The sequence below is a fragment of the Macaca nemestrina genome, chromosome 15 (assembly GCF_043159975.1).
Source record: "Macaca nemestrina isolate mMacNem1 chromosome 15, mMacNem.hap1, whole genome shotgun sequence".
NCBI classification, from domain to species: domain Eukaryota; kingdom Metazoa; phylum Chordata; class Mammalia; order Primates; family Cercopithecidae; genus Macaca; species Macaca nemestrina.
This window is the reverse complement of record NC_092139.1, coordinates 13,122,483-13,141,054: the sequence shown is the minus strand read 5'-3', so window position 1 is coordinate 13,141,054 and position 18,572 is coordinate 13,122,483. Positions and strand designations below refer to the sequence as shown.

General features: G+C 46.9%; 1 protein-coding gene across 1 annotated transcript in view; it reads right to left on the bottom strand.

Moving 5' to 3' along the window:
- LOC105470667 (ATPase phospholipid transporting 9A (putative)) overlaps window positions 1-18,572 on the bottom strand; it is a 177,498-nt gene that overhangs the window by 38,437 nt on the left and 120,489 nt on the right. The window contains 1 exon segment of the mRNA XM_071079138.1: window positions 4,468-4,629. Coding sequence (XP_070935239.1) covers window positions 4,468-4,629 — 162 coding nt within the window.

Below are 18,572 nucleotides of genomic sequence, written 5' to 3'. Positions count from 1 at the left end.
TGACGTCTGTATGTGGATCCTACCACCATAGAATCTTAGATGCCTTAAGCCCAGGCTGTGAGAGACCCTGAGCCAGAGGACCTAGCCAAGCCTGCCACAGAAACTGTCCTGGCCACAGAAACTATCAGTTAGCAAATAGAAAATAGAGCCCCCAGTTAGGTGTGGTGGCTCATGCCCGTAATCCCAGCACTTTGAGAGGCCGAGACGGGAGGATCATTTGAGCCCAGGAGTTTGAGATCAGCCTGGGCAATATGGTGAGACCCCATCTTCACCAAAATCATAAGAATTAGCAGAGCATGGTGGTGTGCACCTGTAGTCCCAGCTACTTGGGAGGCTGAGGCAGGAAGGTTGCTTGAGCCTGGGAAGTTGAGGCTGCAGTGAGTCGTGATTATGCCACAGAAAGAAAGAAAAAGAGAAGAGAAGAGAGAAAAGAAGGAAAGAAACGGAGGGGAGGAGGAAGGAAGGAAGCAAGGAAGGAAGGAAGGGAGGGAAGGAGGGGGGAGGGGAGAAGGAGAGAGAACGAGGGGAGGGGAGAGGAGGGGGGAAGAAGGGAGGAGAGGGGAGGGGAGAAGAGGGGAGGGGAGGGGAGAGGAGGGGATGGGAGAGGGGAGACAGGAGGGGATGGGAGAGGGGAGAGAGGAGGGGATGGGAGAGGGGAGACAGGAGGGGATGGGAGAGGGGAGAGAGGAGGGGATGGGAGAGGGGAGAGAGGAGGGGAGGAACTTCCTTATTCCAGGGAAATACATTTTCTGGAGTGAGGGAATGTATTTCCCTGTAAGAAAGACCCCAGTGGATGTCTAAGACCATAAATAATACTGACCCCATATACATTATGTTTTTTCCTACACATACATACTTATGATAAAGTTTAATTTATGAATTAGGCACAGTAAGAAATTGACAATAACTTATAACAAAATAGAACACTTATAATATGCTGTAATAAAAGTAAATAAGGCTTGCTTGAACACAAGCACTGCAATACCATAACAGCCAATCTGAAGGTTCCTGAGTGTCTAGCAAGCAGGCAGGTAGATGGCGTGAGTACACTAGACAGAGATGATTCATGACCAGGAGGATGGAGTAGGATGGCATGAAATTCATCACACTACTCACAATGACACACAACTTAAAACTTATTATTTCTGGAACTTTCCATTTCATATTTTTAGATTATAGTTGACCATGGGTAACTGAACCTGCAGGCAAGTGGGGATTATCATATTGCTGTTTTAAGCCACTAAATGTGGGATAATCTGTTATGAAGCAACACGTAGTTAATATCCTACCCTAACATTACTGTGGGTCCTTTGTGAACTTTTCAATGTCCCTCTCGTCACACCCCAGCCCTAACCTCTAAGTCCTGGGGTAGAGAGCTGGGAGCTGGAAGCCAAGCAGCCTGGAGTGAGTTCCAGCCCCCCCAATTCCAGCTGTGTGAACTGGGATAGGTTTCCCAGCCCCCCCAATTCCAGCTGTGTGAACTGGGACAGGTTTCCTAGCCCCCTCAATTCCAGCTGTGTGAACTGGGACGGTTTCTGAGCCTCCTTCCACTTCAATTTTCTCCTCTGCCAAACATCAGTCCTAATGGCACCTACCTCACATGGTGACGTATTAAATGAGTTACTTTATGCAAATCACTTAGAACAGCCTCTGGCACACAATAAGCCCCATTTAAACGTTACCTGGGCAGGGTAATCCCAACACTTTGGGAGGCCAAGGTGGACAAATCGCTTGAGGTCAGCAGTTCCAGACAAGCCTTGCCAACATGGCAAAACCCCGTGTCTACTAATAATACAAAAAATTAGCCAGGCCTGGTGGCGCATGCCTGTATCCCAGCTACTCGGGAGGCTGAGGCAAGAGAATTGCTTGAACCTGGGAGGCGGAGGTTGCAGTGAGCTGAGATGGTACCGCTGTACTCCAGCCTGGGTGACAGAGTGAAACTGTGTCTCAAAAAATAAATAGTTACCTGTCATTCCTGTCATTCTTCTTACTACTACTGCTGCTAGTGGCTATTACCATTTCTACTACTACCCCAGAGGTGCCCATGGCACTAAAGCTACACAGTAAATGATCAAGGAGAAGAGTGGTGAAAAGCTAGGAAGGCGAGAAAAAGATTTGAGTTTTTTATTTTAAGTATCTTATTTGATAACTTCCCTAACATTAAAAAAAAAAAAAGACAACTGGCAATCACTGCTGAATCCTGCTCACTTCGGCAATGACTGTGAGTCTACCGTGTGCCAGGCAGGAAAGCTAGGCACCGGAGACATGGGAGGACCAAAAGGATCCTGGCCCCTGTTCTCACCCGCAGGGAGAAAAGACAGGTAGTGACAAGCAAATCCACAGGAAATCAAGAATTTCAGTGTGACGAATGCTATGGAAGAAGGAGGAGATGCTATAAGAGGTGGAACCTGTAAGGCTGAAGGAGAAGTTGACAAGCCAAGCCTTAACTGAAAATACTCCACCAGCAGGCAGGGGGCAGGGCCACGTGCCCAACAATCTACGTTACCAATTTCTACCTCTCCTAATGCACTCGATTTTTTTTTTATTTCCATAGGTTTTTGGGGAACGCATGGTGTTTGGTTATATAAGTTTTTAAATGATGATATGTGAGATTTTCATGCACCCATCACCTGAGCAGTATATACTGAACCCAACTTGTAGTTTTTTATCACTCACCTTCCTCCCACCCTTTCAGCCCCCCTGACTTCCCAAGTCCATCGTATTATTCTTATGCCTTTGCATCCTCATAACTTAGCTCCCTCTTATAAGTGAGAACATATGACATTTGGCTTTCCACTCCTGAGTTACTTCACTTAGATATTATCCAGTTTGCTGTGAATGCCACTAATTCATTCCTTTTTATGGCAGAGTAGCATTTCATCATATTCATATACATATATATGATATATATATACACAGATATATGTGTGTGTATATATATATATCTCACAGTTTATTCACTTGTTGACTGATGGGTATTTGGGCTGGTTCTGTATTTTTGCAATTGCAAATTGTGCTGCTATGAAAATGCATGTGCAAGGATCTCTTTCCTCCATGAGGCATGAAACACTTAGGTAGATCAGGGTGGAGAGGATTCCCATTTGTCAAGAAAAAAAAAAAAGAAAAGAAAAAAGTCCAGAAAAGATGAAAGAGCCTTATTCCAAAGATTCTTAAGATTTGAAGCAGAGTTTTCTCCAACCAAGCTAAATAATGTGAAGAACCACCCCGTTCCAAAATAGGTGTGGGATTGAACCAAGTAATTTGTATTTTTAAAGTTCCCTTGGAAAAATCAGATGATCATGCAGGCTTCAGAACCACCAGACCAAGTGGCATATGAATACCAGATTTTCCATGCTCCCCAGGATGGAAAGTGTGGTCTCCATGGGTAAAGAGAGAAAATAGAGGGATGGGCACAGTGGCTCGCACCCATAATTCCAGCACTTTGGGAGTCCCAGGCAGGAGAATCACTTGAGGCCAGGAGTTTGAGACCAGCCTGAGCAACACAGTGAAACCCTGTTATCTATTAAAAAATGAGTCAGCCATGGTTTTGCAAGCCTGTAGTCCTAGCTACTCGGGAGGCTAAGGTGGGAGGATTCTTATGAATAAATTCTTTTAATAAGAATTTAAAAATTAAAACATTTTAAAAGAGCAAATAGAAAAACAACATATCAAATCAAATCAGACTCTTCAGACTGGCAAAATTTTTTAACGCGCCCAGCCACAAGGTATTCTTTTGGAGTGACGAAAATGTTTTGAAACATGAGGGAAGTGGTGGCTGAGCAACACTGTTAATGGACAAAATGCCACTGAATTTTTCACTTTAAAATGATATTATGTGAATTTCACCTCAATAAAAAAATCCATATTTAATATTAAACAAAAGAGAATGAGCGATGTACTACCAAGAAATCCCCAATGGATGTTCTCTTTAACTTTCACTCCGGAACCACGGACACCATAAGCTGATCAGAGTTACAGGGTGTGTCCAATCAATGAACTCATTTCCCTTCTGCTTAGGGAATGATATTCCCTGGTTAGTCTGGGTGACAGATACCACAGTAAAGAGGGTTAGAAAGAATGTCAACCCGGCCGGGCGCGGTGGCTCAAGCCTGTAATCCCAGCACTTTGGGAGGCCGAGACGGGCGGATCACGAGGTCAGGAGATCGAGACCATCCTGGCTAACACGGTGAAACCCCGTCTCTATTAAGAAATACAAAAAACTAGCCGGGCGAGGTGGCGGGCGCCTGTAGTCCCAGCTACTCGGGAGGCAGAGGCCGGAGAATGGCGTAAACCCGGGAGGCGGAGCTTGCAGTGAGCTGAGATCCGGCCACTGCACTCCAGCCTGGGTGACAGAGCGAGACTCCGTCTCAAAAAAAAAAAAAGAAAGAAAGAATGTCAACCCACAAGGACACATGCAGCACACCTGGGGTTCTTAACCACTTTAAGCCAGGAATAAAAATGACTCACCCGCACAATGATGCCCATACGTTTGCTTTCGTAGGTGAAAGGGAAGATCTGCAGGATGGTGAAGTTCAGGATCTGGTCGCCAGGGGTCCTCAGCTGCATGGAAGACTGGTCTCGGCCCACCAGGGTTAAGCCCACACTTTCGGTCCACTGTACCAGGGCCACCTAAACATAACACAGGGTCGCAGGTCAGATGCACAGCCGAGAATCCGGGTGCACAGGCTGTGCCGTGCACACAAAGGCGGAAGGGGGCTCAGAGACAGGGGAATCACAGCAGTCACTGCCCTTGGGGACGCCGAGTGCTAGCCCATGACAGTGTCTGTTCCTCTGGGTCTGTGAGGGCTCTCACACTGAAAGCTGCCCCTCTCTAAGGCACAATTCATCTTTTCTAGGTTCAAAGCAGGCTGCACACCAGAGGCATGGCGGAAAGAGGCGGCACAGGATTGACAGTGATTGCAACCGGGCGCAGTGGCTCAGGCCTGGAATCTCAGCACTTTGGGACGCGGAGACGAGATCACCGGAGGTCAGGAGTTCCAGACCAGCCTGGCCAATATGGTGAAACCCTGTCTCTACCAAAAATACAAAAATTAGCCAAGCGTGGTGGCACGTGCCTGTAATCCCAGCTACTCAGGAGGCTGAGGCAGGAGAATCGCTTGAACCCAAGAGGCAGAGATGCAGTGAGCTGAGATCACGCCATCGCACTCCAGCCTGGTTGACACAGTGAGACTCTGTCACCGTCCCCTCTCCCCCCGAAAAAAAGAGTGATTGGCACAATTATGGATCACTCCTGGAAGACTCTGCAACAAGTTAAACCACAAAAAAGGAAGAGAATGCTGACTGACACAGCCCGTCACCTTCAGACTCTCCTTTCAGTCTCATGCACTGCACTGGGGGAGCGTCTTCAGTGGTTCTCAACTGGGCGACTCTGTCCCCCAGGGGACCTGCGGCGACATCTGGGGGAATTTGTACTTGTCACAACTGGAAGGAGGTAATGCTGGTATTGTGGGCAGAGGCCAGAGATGCTACAAAACATCCCGTAATGCACAGGACAGACCCCACCAGAGAATGATCTGGCCCCAAATGTCAACAGTGCTGAGGTGGAGAACACAGGTCACACAGAAGAGGAAACCGAGGCTCAGAGCAGTTAATGAAGTGCCCCAGGTGACAGCGCTGGCATGTGGTAAAGCTAGGCCAGGCTGGCACCTAGATCCTCCTGGTGCAAAGTTCCACAGCACACACTCTTCCCTTCCAAGAGGCACCACACAGGTGTCGAGTCAGAACCTTCTCATGGCCTCAGTCAGACGTGCTCAGCTTAAGGTCAAAGGCATGAGGGTTGCAAACTCCAAGACAGGGGCCAGACTGGTGATGCAAATAGCGAAGAGGGCTGAGTGGGGGCTGTGGCAAGCAGGAGCCAGCCCCAACCAAAGGGGCTGCTGCCACTATACACACAGGTGACGGTTACTGCCCTGCAGGGATGAGGGCCAGGGTGGATGGAGTTTCCAGTTTCTCAAGAAAAAACAGAAATCTAGACTTCTCCTCGAGACGGCCTAACTGTACACAACTGGCCAGGTGCTGTGACTCACACTTTTAATCCCAGCACTTGGGGAGGCTGACACAGGAGGATCACTTGAGCCCAGGAAGGTTGAGACAAGCCTAGGTAACACAGGCAGACCCCATGTCTAAAAACATTTTTTTTTAATTATTAGGGTGGTGGCTCATGCCTGTAATCCCAGAACTTTGGGAAGCTGAGGCAGGCAGATCACCTGAGGTCAGGAGTTCGAGACCAGCCTCGCCAACATGGTGAAATCTAGTCTCTACTAAAAATACAAAAATTGGCCGGGGGTGATGGCATGTGCCTGTAATCCCAGCTACTCAGGAGGCTGAGGGAGGAGAATCTCTTGAACCTGGAAGGTAGACGTTGCAGTGAGTAAAGATCGCACCACCGCACTCCAGCCTGGGCAACACAGCGAGACTGTATCTCAAAAAAAAATTATTATTAGGGTGCGGCAGTGCATGCCTGTCGTTCTAGTTACTCAAGAGGTTGAGGTGGGAGGGTCATGATCCTGGAAGGTGGAGGCTACAGTGAGCCATAATGGTGCAAGAGTAAGACCCTGTCTCAAAAAAAAGTAATAATAAAATAAATGTAAGCAACAAATTCTCATGTTCTAAAAGCTCATGAAGAAAACATGTCTGCAGATAGATCTAGCCTAGGGTCTCCAGGAATTAAAATGAAATAGAGTAGGAAAGGCAAGAAAATATGGGGAAAGAGGAGAGGCAGGGAGGAGCTGGAGACCCCGCCCCTGCTTGCCCTTCACCCCTGCTGCCACAGGAGGGTGGCCCTGATGGGCATGGGGAAGCATGAACAGTATGAAGGGCCTGCATGTGCCCGCCGAGCTGGATGACAGGCTCATCATGCTTACTCCCGGGACAGCAGAGGCCTGGTGAGCTGCTCTTGGCTGGCAGCTGTGACAGGCTGGGACAGGATCTGCTCCTAGGTCTAGCTGACCTCAGTAAGAGGCACAAGGGACAGTAGTACCATCCCAGTTCATCAGATGCCCCTTCTTGAATCACAAGGGCCTAAGTCAGGGTGCGTGCACATCAGTACGTCTTCAGTGGGGGGTAACCCAAACCCGCTATCACCCATTAGAAAGTTGACAGGAGGTGTGGCAGACAGAATAATGGCTCCCAAAGAGGCCCACGTCCTAATCCCTGGAACCTGAGAATGTGACCTGACATGGCAAAAGGAACTTTGCAGATGGGATTTAGTGTAAGGACCTTAATAGGCAGAGCTTATCCCAGACCATCCACGTAGACCCGATAAGTCACATGGGTCCTCAAAAGGGAACTGCTCCTGGTTATGACCAGAGACAGACTCACGAACAGAAGAAGGGTCAGAGAGACATGATCATGCAGACTTTGAGAATGAAGGAAGGGGCCATATACCAAAGAATGTGGGCAGCATCAAGGGGCTAGAAAAGGCAAAGCAACAGATTCTCCCCCAGAGCCTCAGCAGCAACGCAGCAATGGTCATCAAGCAACCTTGATCCTGTCTCGGTGAGACCCTCATCCCATGTCCACCCCTGATCTATAGAACTGTAAGAAAATCTATTTGTTTCATTTTAAAACAGATGCTGGCCAATGCGGTGGCTCACGGCTGTAATCACAGCACTTTGGGAGGTTGAAGCAGGTGGATCATTTGAGGTCAGGAGTTCGAGACCAATCTGGCCAGCATGGTGAAATCCCATCTCTGTTAAAATTACACAAATTAGGTGGATGTGGTGGCAGGCACCTGTAATCCCAGCTACCTGGGAAGCTGACACAGGAGAACTGCTTGAACCCCGGAGGTGGCGGTTGCAATGAGCCGAGATTGCACCACTGCACTCCAGCCTGGGCAACACAGTGAGACTCCATCACGAAAACAAAACAAAACAAACAAAACAAAAAACAGATGCACAATAAGCTGGTACAGCAATAACAGGAAAGGAATACAGGAGGGCTTCCAATTTCAATGCCAAACAAGCTGTCACTTTATTCCCAATCAAGTCCAAAGGTACAGTGTCTACAAAAAACCAAGAAAGCAAAGGAAGGCTCTCCCACTTTCCTCTCATAAAGCTTAATCTTTAGAGGGAGAAGGGGGAGGCAGCTTTGAGGAGGGAGTTGACAGGGGCTGTGGGTAGGTGGGTAGGTGATAGGGAGAGGGGTACTCGGGAGGCGTCACCTCCACTGGGAGTGTCTGGTTATCTTTTTTTTTGTTTGTTTTTTTGAAATGGAGTTTCACTCTTGTCGCCCAGGCTGGAGTGCAATGGCGCGACCTCGGCTCACTGCAACCTCTGCCTCCCGGGTTCAAGTGATTCTCCTGCCTCAGCCTCCCTAGTAGCTGGGATTACAGGCGCCTGCCACCACACCCAGCTAATTTTTTGTATTTTTTTTTAGTAGGACGGGGGTTTCACTATGTTGGCCAGGCTGGTCTCGAACTCCTGATCTCAGGTGATTCACCCACCTCAGCCTCCCAAAAGTGCTGAGATTACAGGCGTGAGCCACGGCGCCCGGCTCTATGTTTGGTTATCTTTAAGCCTAGTGGTAGGTAAGTCTAACTTTCCGCATGCCTTAAATAGTTCATGGTAATTGCTGTTTCACTGAGGATGGTGGAAGGTAAAGAGTCCATTTTCAGGGAATCCTGTAGCAGCCCAGCTGCCTCCTGTATGTCTGTTTAATCAGGATTCCTGCTGGGCGCAATTGCTCACACCTATAATCCCAGCACTTTGGCAGGCTGAGGTGGGAAGATCGTTTGAGCCCAGGAGCTCAAGCCCAGCCTGGGAAGAAGACCTCGTCTCTACAAAAGATTAAAAAATTAGCCAAGGATGGTGGCACGCACCTGTAGTCCCAGCTACTGGAGAGGCTGAGATGGGAAGATTGATTGAGCCTGGGAGGCAGAGGCTACAGAAAGCTGAGACCATGCCATGCACTCAAACCTGAGTGACAAAGTGAGACTCTGTCTCAAAAAAAAAAAAAAAAAAAAAAAAAACAACCCTGGGGCTCCTCTGGAGTTTCCGTTCCTTTTACCAAGAGAGCTCTGCAGAAGCCACAAGGCAAAGGTATGCAGCTGTCCACCCCCAGTCCTTTCTTTCTCTGGAACCCCTGGATGTCATCTTGGCTGACCTGCTATACCCTGAAGAAGAGATGAAGCTGGAGCTCAAAACTGGGGTTCCAGTCCCTGCTCTGCCCCCAGCCCCCAGCCCCCACAGGCCTCCGCAAAATAAAGATCTTGAAGCAGATGACGATTTCTCATTTCTGCTCCAGCTCTGAAAATGTGTCGTTATGCATCCTTAGTCTACTACGCTCAGATACCGAATTCAGTTTCTGTTGCTTCTATTAACTAAATTTCCATTAGCAAGAAATCATTTTTCAAGACTCTACCTTATTTAAGTTCAAGCCTAATGAGTCAGCCAGCACTAACTAGCTTTGAGCTTTGACCAGCGGAAGAAACTATCATACTGACCTCTAACTGTCAAAGAAAGGACCAATCAAGTAGTGGGTTTTTCTGTTTTTCTGTGTGTGTTTTTTTAGTTTTAGTCTTTGGCTACTGGTCTGCCTAAGTCTTTGAAAACTCATTCACTTAGTTATTTGTTTAATTTAATGGCTGTGCTATAGACAATGTTTATGTCCCGTAAAATTCATATGTTGAAACCTAATCCCCAATGTGATAGCAGCTGGAGATGGGGCCTTTGGGAGGTGATTAAGTCATGGGGGTGGGGTTCCTCATGAGTAGATGAGTACCTTTATAAAGGAAACCCCAGAGAGCTCCCTCGCTCCTTCTGCCACGAGAGACGGAGTGAAAAGAGGGCCTTTTATCAGCCAGGAAACAGGCCCGCACTAGACACCCAATCTGCCAGTATGCTGACACAGGACTTCCCAGCCTCCAGGACCAGGAGAAATAACTTCTGTTGTTTACAAGATACCCAGTTGATGGTATTTTGTTGTAGCAGGCCAAACAGACTAAGATGCTCTAACTTTCAATACAGCCCTGTTTTGTCGGCTAACAATTGTCTTCCAAAGTTTAAAATTAACAAATCAGTAATGATTCGCATATATAAAATCACACCAGCCAGGCGCAGTAGCTCATGTCTGTAATCCCAGCACTTTGGGAGGCCGAGGCAGGAGGATCACCTGAGGTCAGGAGTTCAAGACCAGCCTGGTCAACATAGTGAAACGCCATCTCTATAAAAATACAAAAATTAGCCAGGCATGATGGCGGGTGACTGTAATCCCAGCTACTTGGGAAGCTGAGGCAGGAGAATCACTTGAACCCGGGAGGCGGAGGTTGCAGAGAGCAGAGATTACACCACTGCATTCCATCCTGGGAGACAAAGAAAGACTCTGTCTCAAAAACAAAACAAAACAAAACAAAACAAAACAAAACAAGAACGTTCTCGGTCTCTTTGGGAGCTGATTCCAACAGGATCTGAGCCCTGCAGGAAGTCCTTCCTTCTCCCCTTCCACTCTCCTCCACTTTAGCTTAAATCAGTGTTAATGTAAAGCTACTTGCTAACAGAACACATAACATCCCCCAGAGTCCTACTCAGGGAAGGCCAGTTTAGAAGTGGGGTACTCACCAACACCTCTCAATTGTGGGCCAGACAAACATCTGGGGAGTGAGCTGAGCTAACTGCATTCCCTCCCAAAATAAAGTGATATACAACAAGGTTACTTAACATTCTGGCAGTTCCGGGCTTCTGTTCAAAGAAATCACCCCTTATCACACAAGATAGAGGATTTCAGGGACGTGGGTCTCACTGCTGTTAAGAGCCTGAGTTAGGGTCTCAATAACTGCAGGTCAGGCCAGCAGCAGAAAACGCAGCCTCGTTAAGGTGGATGAATGAACAGATAAATTAGACATGAACTGGATAAAATACTGGAAAGGTAGAAAGGGCGGGAAGAGGATCTTGTCTCAGGAGTCTGTTGTGTTTTCTGCTTTGGGTGAAAAGAAATCAAAGGGGCAGAGCCCACACCTTTCCCTTCCTCAAATGCCCATCTGAGGAACTCATGCCGGAAACCATCCGTGAAAGAGCTTTTTCATCATTTCTTGGTCAGCAATAAACCACCTGTGACAAGTTCTTAAAGTTTCCTCTTTGTACCTGGGATGCTGTGCTTGGGAAATAAGCCAGATCACGCTCAGTAGCCTTGAATTCTTGTCAAAAGCAGGATACACACCAATCATCAGAGCACGTACAATAAGAGGAGGGAATGCGACATCTGATAAAAGGGGTTATTTGGTGGCATTCAATAAGATAAATACTCAAGCTCACAAAGAGTCACCAGTCAGGCCTAATCCAGCCTTTCAAAATTATAAATCTATCCAAAGACACACGGTTTTCTTCACTCAATAAGAAAATACATTCAAATGCACCAGACAGTGGTTGCAGATTCAAATGACGACAGGGGTTGGGAGAGGAGCAGACAGGAGTAGGGCAGAGCCATGTGGGGGTCAGAAGAAAACTGAGATAGCAGCTGCCCAGCCTGGCCAACCATTGCCAGGTAGAAGTTGGGCCCACTATTTCGAGACCTGATCTTTCTTGAGAAAAGCTGATTTTTATATAAAATCAAGTGATTTTTAAATACTGCTTCATTTTTTTTTTTTTTTAACACAGCATGAAACAAACAAAAGACAGCCCGCGAGGAATCCGCGGAAGAGACAGTTGCATAAAAGGTCACTTCTTGCTGGACGCAGTGGCTCACGCCTGGAATCCCAACACCTTGGGAGGCTGAGGTGGGTGGATCACCTGAGGTCTAGAGTTCAAGACGAGCCTGGCCAACATAGTGAAAATCCATCTCTACTAAAAAAAGTACAAAACATTAGCTGGGCGTGGTGGTGGGCGCCTGTAATCCCAGCTACTCAGGAGGCTGAGGCAGTGGAATTGCTTGAACCCGGGAGGCGGAGGTTGCAGTGAGCTGAGATCATACTACCACACTCCAGCCTGGGCAACAGAGCAAGACTCTGTCTCAAATAAATAAATAAATAGTCACTTTTTGATCCAAATGTCTTGTCCTTGAAACTGAACTTCCTATCACTTGACTCTGATAAAAATAAATACTTAAGAAGAAAGAATAGCATCATCTTCCTAAAATGTGATCATTAAGAAATGACTATTTATGGGCCGGGCACATTGGCTCACGCCTGTAATCCCAGCACTTTGTGGGGCCAAGGAGGGTGGATCACTTGAGGTCAGGAGTTCAAGACCAGCCTGTCCAACATGGTGAAACTCCGTCTCTACTAAAAATACAAAAAAGTAGCCAGGCATGGTGGCGCACGCCTGTAATCCCAGCTACTGGGGAGGCTGAGACAGAAGACTCACTTAAAGCCGGGAGGCAGAGGTTGCAATGAGCTGAGATTGTGGCACTGCACTCCAGCCTGGGCAACAGAGTGAGACTTCACCTCAAAACAAACAAATAAATAAACTAAAAATACAAAATTATCCGTGCATGGTGGCGTGTGCCTGTAGTCCCAGCTACCCTGGAGGTTGAGGCAGGAGAATCGCTGGAACCCAGGAGGTGGAGGTTGCAGCGAGCCAAGATTGCGCCACTGCACTCCAGCCTGGGTGACAGAGCAAGACTCTGCCTCAAAAAAGAAAAAGGAAAAGAAAAAAAAGTAATGACTATTTATTAACTCCATTCTGAGCCAACACTAATACCACACGGTACAGAGCTTTTGCCTCGAAGGCCCAGGGATAAGCTAACACCAAGGGAGGCACATCTGACAGTTTCCTACAGTGTCTGTACAACACTGTCCAGCCCTGCTCAAACAGCCCCCACTGTCTTCCTCTGAACAACCACAATCCTTCGGTGGTTAATCAATAACACGGATGGAGGAGGTCCCCTACAGTTCCTGACCTCTGTCCTTTGACCTTACCCCTTGGGTCCAAGGTCATGGCAACGTGGTGGTAAAACTCCAGCACCCTCCTAAATCTTTCTGCTTCACACTCCGAGCTCATTCGGGTACACATCTGAATGCTGTCATTGTCTGGACCTGAGGCTGAGGCTCAGACTATGCCCAGGCATTGAGGGGAACTGCATACATCTTATGGTTCACCAAGAATGTGCTCATAAAAAAACAAACCAACCGACCTCGTAGCTGCAGAAGGACCACGAGATTGCCTGCCCTCTCCGGCGCCATGTACTTGAGCTCCCTGGCAGTTTTTACACTCACATTCAGCAACAAGGTCAAGACGACGCAAAAGGAGACAACTAGGACCTTTCACACACATGGTCACAGATGTGCAGAGAGAACATGGAAGGCAACGCATTGTGGCATGATTTACGATAGCCAAAAGTGGGAAACCTCCTAAATGGTAAGCTTGGGAGACAGAACAAACAATCTGTGGTGTACGTAGGCAGAAGAATATTGTATAGCCATTAAAAATCCTCTTATTGGCCCAGTGCAGTGCTTAAGCCTATAATCCCGGCACTCTGGGAGGCTGAGGCAGGACAACTGCTTGAGTTCTGGAGTTTGAGATTGGCCTGGGCAACATAGCAAGACCCCCATTGCTACAATAAAATACAAAAATTATCCAGGTCTGGTGGCATGCGCCTCTCATCCCAGCTACTTGGGAGGCTGAGGCGATAGGACTGCTTGAGGCCAGGAGGTCGAGGCTTCAGTGAGCCAAGATTGCACCACTATATTCCAGCCTGGGCAATACAGCAAGATCCTATCTCAGAAAAATAAGTAAAACACACTAAAAAAGAAACAAATTCTGTCACTTGCAGCAACATAGATGGAACTGGAAGTTGTTACGTGAAACATGCTCATTTTAATTTTCCTTTCTAAGGGATGAATCCGAATGAGGTTGGCAGTAAAGGCAAGATACTCAGAAGGTAGGCTGTCAGGGTCTGGTAGAAAAAGGCTTATTTTCACCAAACTCGGAAGCTTCCCCAGATGAGAAAAGAGGGAAGCATTTTGCAGATGTAGATGTAGGCTGAGGTGGGTGGGTCACAAGGTCAGGAGTTTGAGACCAGCCCGGCCAATATGGTGAAACCCCATCTATACTAAAAATACAAAAATTAGCTGGGTATGGTGGCATGCACCTGTAGTCCCAGCTGCTCGGGAGGCCAAGGCAGGAGAATCACTTGAACCCAGGAGGGGGAGGTTGCAATGAGTCAAGATCACGCCACTGCACTCCAGCCTGGGTGACAGAGCGAGAATCCGTCTCAAAAAATATATATATACATATATATATTTTTTTAATGAAGGGTGCGGGTCATTCTAATACATGCAAATAATTATCTCTGCAAGGATACTCAGATATTAATAACAGTGGGTGCCTCACAGGAAGAAGCCTGGGAGAATGGAAGTCAGGGAAGGAGAGAGACGGGCTTCTCACTCTGTGCCACGAGCATGTGCTAGCCACGCAGATACTCTGCATGTTACCTCGCGCTGCTGATGCATTGCTCTGGAATTATTCAGCTATTCAACGCAGGGTGAAATACGGCAAGCAGCTTTCATTCATACACACACATGTGCATCCATGTGCACACACATACTCATACGGTACATGGGCAAATACATCACACATACACACACACACACATATGCCTGCACACAAGCATAAGTCCAAAGAAATGTGAAAGTCATATGACTTTCTTTTAGTTTATTTTTTTGAGACAGTCTCGCCCTGTTGCCCAGGCTCAAGTGCAGTGGTGCAATCTCAGAAAGCCATGTGACTTTCTAAAGGACGTTACTTAATTCACCCTCCTTCCTGTTCAATTATACGTACTACAGCATGATTCTGTACTGGTCCTCTCTCTATATATATATACACACACACACACACACACAAAGTAAATATTATTTTATACATTATGTCAATATTTATTTAAATTATATTTATTTACATTATATATTTATATAATATAGTTTACATAATATATGTTTACATAACATATATTTATATAATATGTAAACATTTACATATTATATAAATATAAATGTGCATGTCTTACATATTATATAAATACACATAAAATAAAATAAATATATATATATATATATTTAAATATGCATGTATTTAGAAGGCGTCTGAGAAAATCTATACCAGAACATAAACAGTAGTAGTTAAAGCCAGGTGGTAAAAATCACAAGTTATTTTTTATCTTCTTTTTGATTCTATAATTCCTCCCTTTTCTGTAGTGAAGACATTAGTACTTGTGATTTTAAAAGCTTTTTTGGCCAGGCGTGGTGGCTGACACTTACAATCCTAGCACTTTGGGAGGCCAAGGTGGGTGGATCATTTGAGGTTAGGAGTTCGAGACCAGCCTGGCCAACATGGTGAAACCCTGTCTCTACTAAAAATACAAAAATTAGTCAGGCATGGTGGTGGGTGCCTGTGGTCCCAGCTACTCAGGAGGCCGAGGCAGGAGAATGGTTTGAACCCGGGAGGTGGAGATTGTAGTGAGCCAAGATCACACCACTGCATTCCAGCCTGGATGACAGAGTGAGACTGTCTCAAAAGCACCCGGCCAAAAAAAAAAATTTTTTTTTTAATATGAAAGAATTCATGGAAAAGACAAGTGAATGAGCCATGGACAGAGCTGATCCTAGCTGCTTGCAGGACAGCACCTCCTGGCTCACACCAAGAAACAAAGGCTTGGAAAGTTGCATTATCACCACGGCCCCCACTCCCACTCTCCACCACCCCCCACCCCCCACACCCCACTCTCAACACTGTGGAACATCCTGGAAATGGTGGGATGTTGTCAGGGCCGAAGCCGGCTGGCTCCAGCGTCTGAGCAGTGCTCCTCCGGGTCCGACTGTATCCATTTCATTTCCCTGGTGAGTTACTGTACGGTGGCAGGGAGGGCCCAGCGCCCCCAGGCTGTAATCAATAGCTGAATAAAGACACTTCAAGGTTCCCAAACTGGAATGTACACAGGAAACCAATTTAGGAAATCCTGCTTTCTGTTACAGGAAATGAATCCTACGCCAACTGGTAGAAATTACTCCAGCAGCTCCCAAGTAAAATGCATACTGGTTTCTATACGTCTTCCATAAACTGACCTTGCCTAGACTAGCAATGTTTTATTGATATTGAATTTCAAAGGCACAATTCTAGAGCCAGCCAAGTCTATGTGGAATCCTACAGGGACTTGGAAACAGTATGACTTTCTGAAAGATTTCACTTGAACTAGATTTAGCCTCCTTTGAGCCTCATGAGGCATTTAGATAAACCTATTTGTATTTGGCAGTAGTTTAGAAGGCTGATCAGGAAGACATTAACAACGACTATATCTTTAGTAAGATTATGGGTTACTTTTTACTTTTCTGATAATGCATTCAAGTGTTCTACTATAGCCATAAAATAACTATGCAATGCAAAATAATAAAAGTTGTTAAAAAACAAACAAAAAACACACATACACGCAACGCCGGGCGCAAGGGCTCACACCTATAATCCCAGCACTTTATGAGGCCAAGGCGGGCGGATCATGAGGTCAGGAAATCGAGACCATCCTGGCTAAAACAGTTAAACCCCATCTCTACTAAAAATACAAAAAAATTAGCCGGGCGAGGTGGCGGGCGCCTGTAGTCCCAGCTACTGGGGAGGCTGAGGCAGGAGAATGGCATGAACCCGGAAGGCGGAGCTTGCAGTGAGCTGAGATCGCACCACTGCAGTCCAGACTTGGCGACAGAGCAAGTCTCCGTATCAAAAAAAAAAAAAAAAAACCACACACACACAGCAAAAAGGTAACACGGGCCTCTGAAGACACCAAAGACCAAAGGAAAAGTAGTTCTTTTTTTAATCTCAATCATGATTCAGAATCTTAGAAAAACAAGACAAATCTGAACTCAAGTGCAATTCATCCACGGAAGAGAGAAAGTACCATGAGAAAAAGGGGCCGAGAAGCACAAAGCATTCCATGCCAGATTTACCCTCACGGAAAAATCTTTGCACAGCCCTAAAACAAATACATCCAAGTCCAGTGGGAACAGAGGAGCGGGCGACAGGCGTTAAAGCCTCCAGGGATGCCGACATGAGCATCAGGGGCCTCGGGCAGGACTTGCTTCTCAGATCGTCAGCATCTGGAGCTTGCTCAAATTTGAATTCTGCCAGGCACGGTGGTTACGCCTGTAATCCCAGTACTTTAGGAGGCCAAGGCAGGTAGATCGCTTAAGGTCAGGAGTTTGAGACCAGCCTGGCCAACATGGTGAAAACCCTGCCTCTACTAAAAATACAAAAATTAGCCAGGAATGGTGGCGCATGTCTGTAATCCCGGCTACTTTGGGAAGCTGAGGTACGAGAATCGTTTGAACCCAGAAGGTGGAGGCTGCAGTGAGCCGAGATCACACCACTGCACTCCAACCTGGGCGACACAGCAAGAAAAAAACAAAAGGCTGGGCACGGTGCCTCATGCCTGTATTCCTAGCACTTTGGGAGGCCGAAGGATCACTGAGGTCAGGAGCTCAAATAAAAAAAAATAAATTTGAATTCCATCAAATACCCACAGGTGAACTGGTTCCCAGTCCATAGCTACCAAAAATATGGCCCTCTCTGACATCGTTATCCCACAGTATCATTCCCAAAGGGAAAAACAGACTAAACCTGCCAAGCCACAGAAAGAAGAAACGATGGCAAACCTGGTCACTTACTACGGCACATGTCCAAGTAGATTAGGACGATCACCCAAACCTACCCTCCCTCCCCCTCTGTCTTTCTGCACACAATTCCCACCTCAGAAGCTGGCCAGGGGGTGCAACATTTTTCACTCCTAAAAAGCCTGGTTCAAATGTCAACAGTCACAGATGAACTGGGTTTTATAGCTTGAGCTGTTCCACAAACACCCTGCAGACTGGAAGGAGGAGTCTCCCAGGTGACAAATCCCGCCACCTAAAAAAGGGAGAAAGCAGCACCGGGACAGGGAAGGTGACACTCAAGTGTTATTTCATTTGTGAACTTTGGAAAAGATTTTCATTGTGCCATCCCCCAACTGCCAGGATCCGCAGGCTCACCGATACTTGCAAATTAGTCCGGAACTTTAGGAGCCCCATTCTTCCTAAAATGAATTTTAAAAATAATTGGGATTCCTCCCGATGTTGGTAGAAGAGTTAAATGGTTAAAAAAAAAAAAAAAAAATTCTGGGAAGCACTCTGGCCATAGTTACCATGAGCCTTACACTCATTTAAAGCCGGGCATGGTGGCGCATGCCTGTAGTCCTGACTACTCAGGAGGCTGAGGTGGGAGGATGGCTCGTACCCAGGAGTTCAAGGCTGCAGTGAGCCACGATCGCACCTGTCAAGAGCCGCTGTACTACTCCAGCCTGGGCAACATAGTGAGACCCCATCTCTAAAAAAAAATACTCGGCCGGGCGTGGTGGCTCAAGCCTGTAATTCCAGCACTTTGGGAGGCCGAGACGGGCTGATCACGAGGTCAGGAGATCGAGACCATCCTGGCTAACACTGTGAAACCCCGTCTCTACTAAAAAAAAATACAAAAAAACTAGCTGGGCGAGGTGGCAGGCGCCTGTAGTCCCAGCTACTTGCGAGGCTGAGGCAGGAGAATGGCGTAAACCCGGGAGGCAGAGCTTGCAGTGAGCTGAGATCCGGCCACTGCACTCCAGCC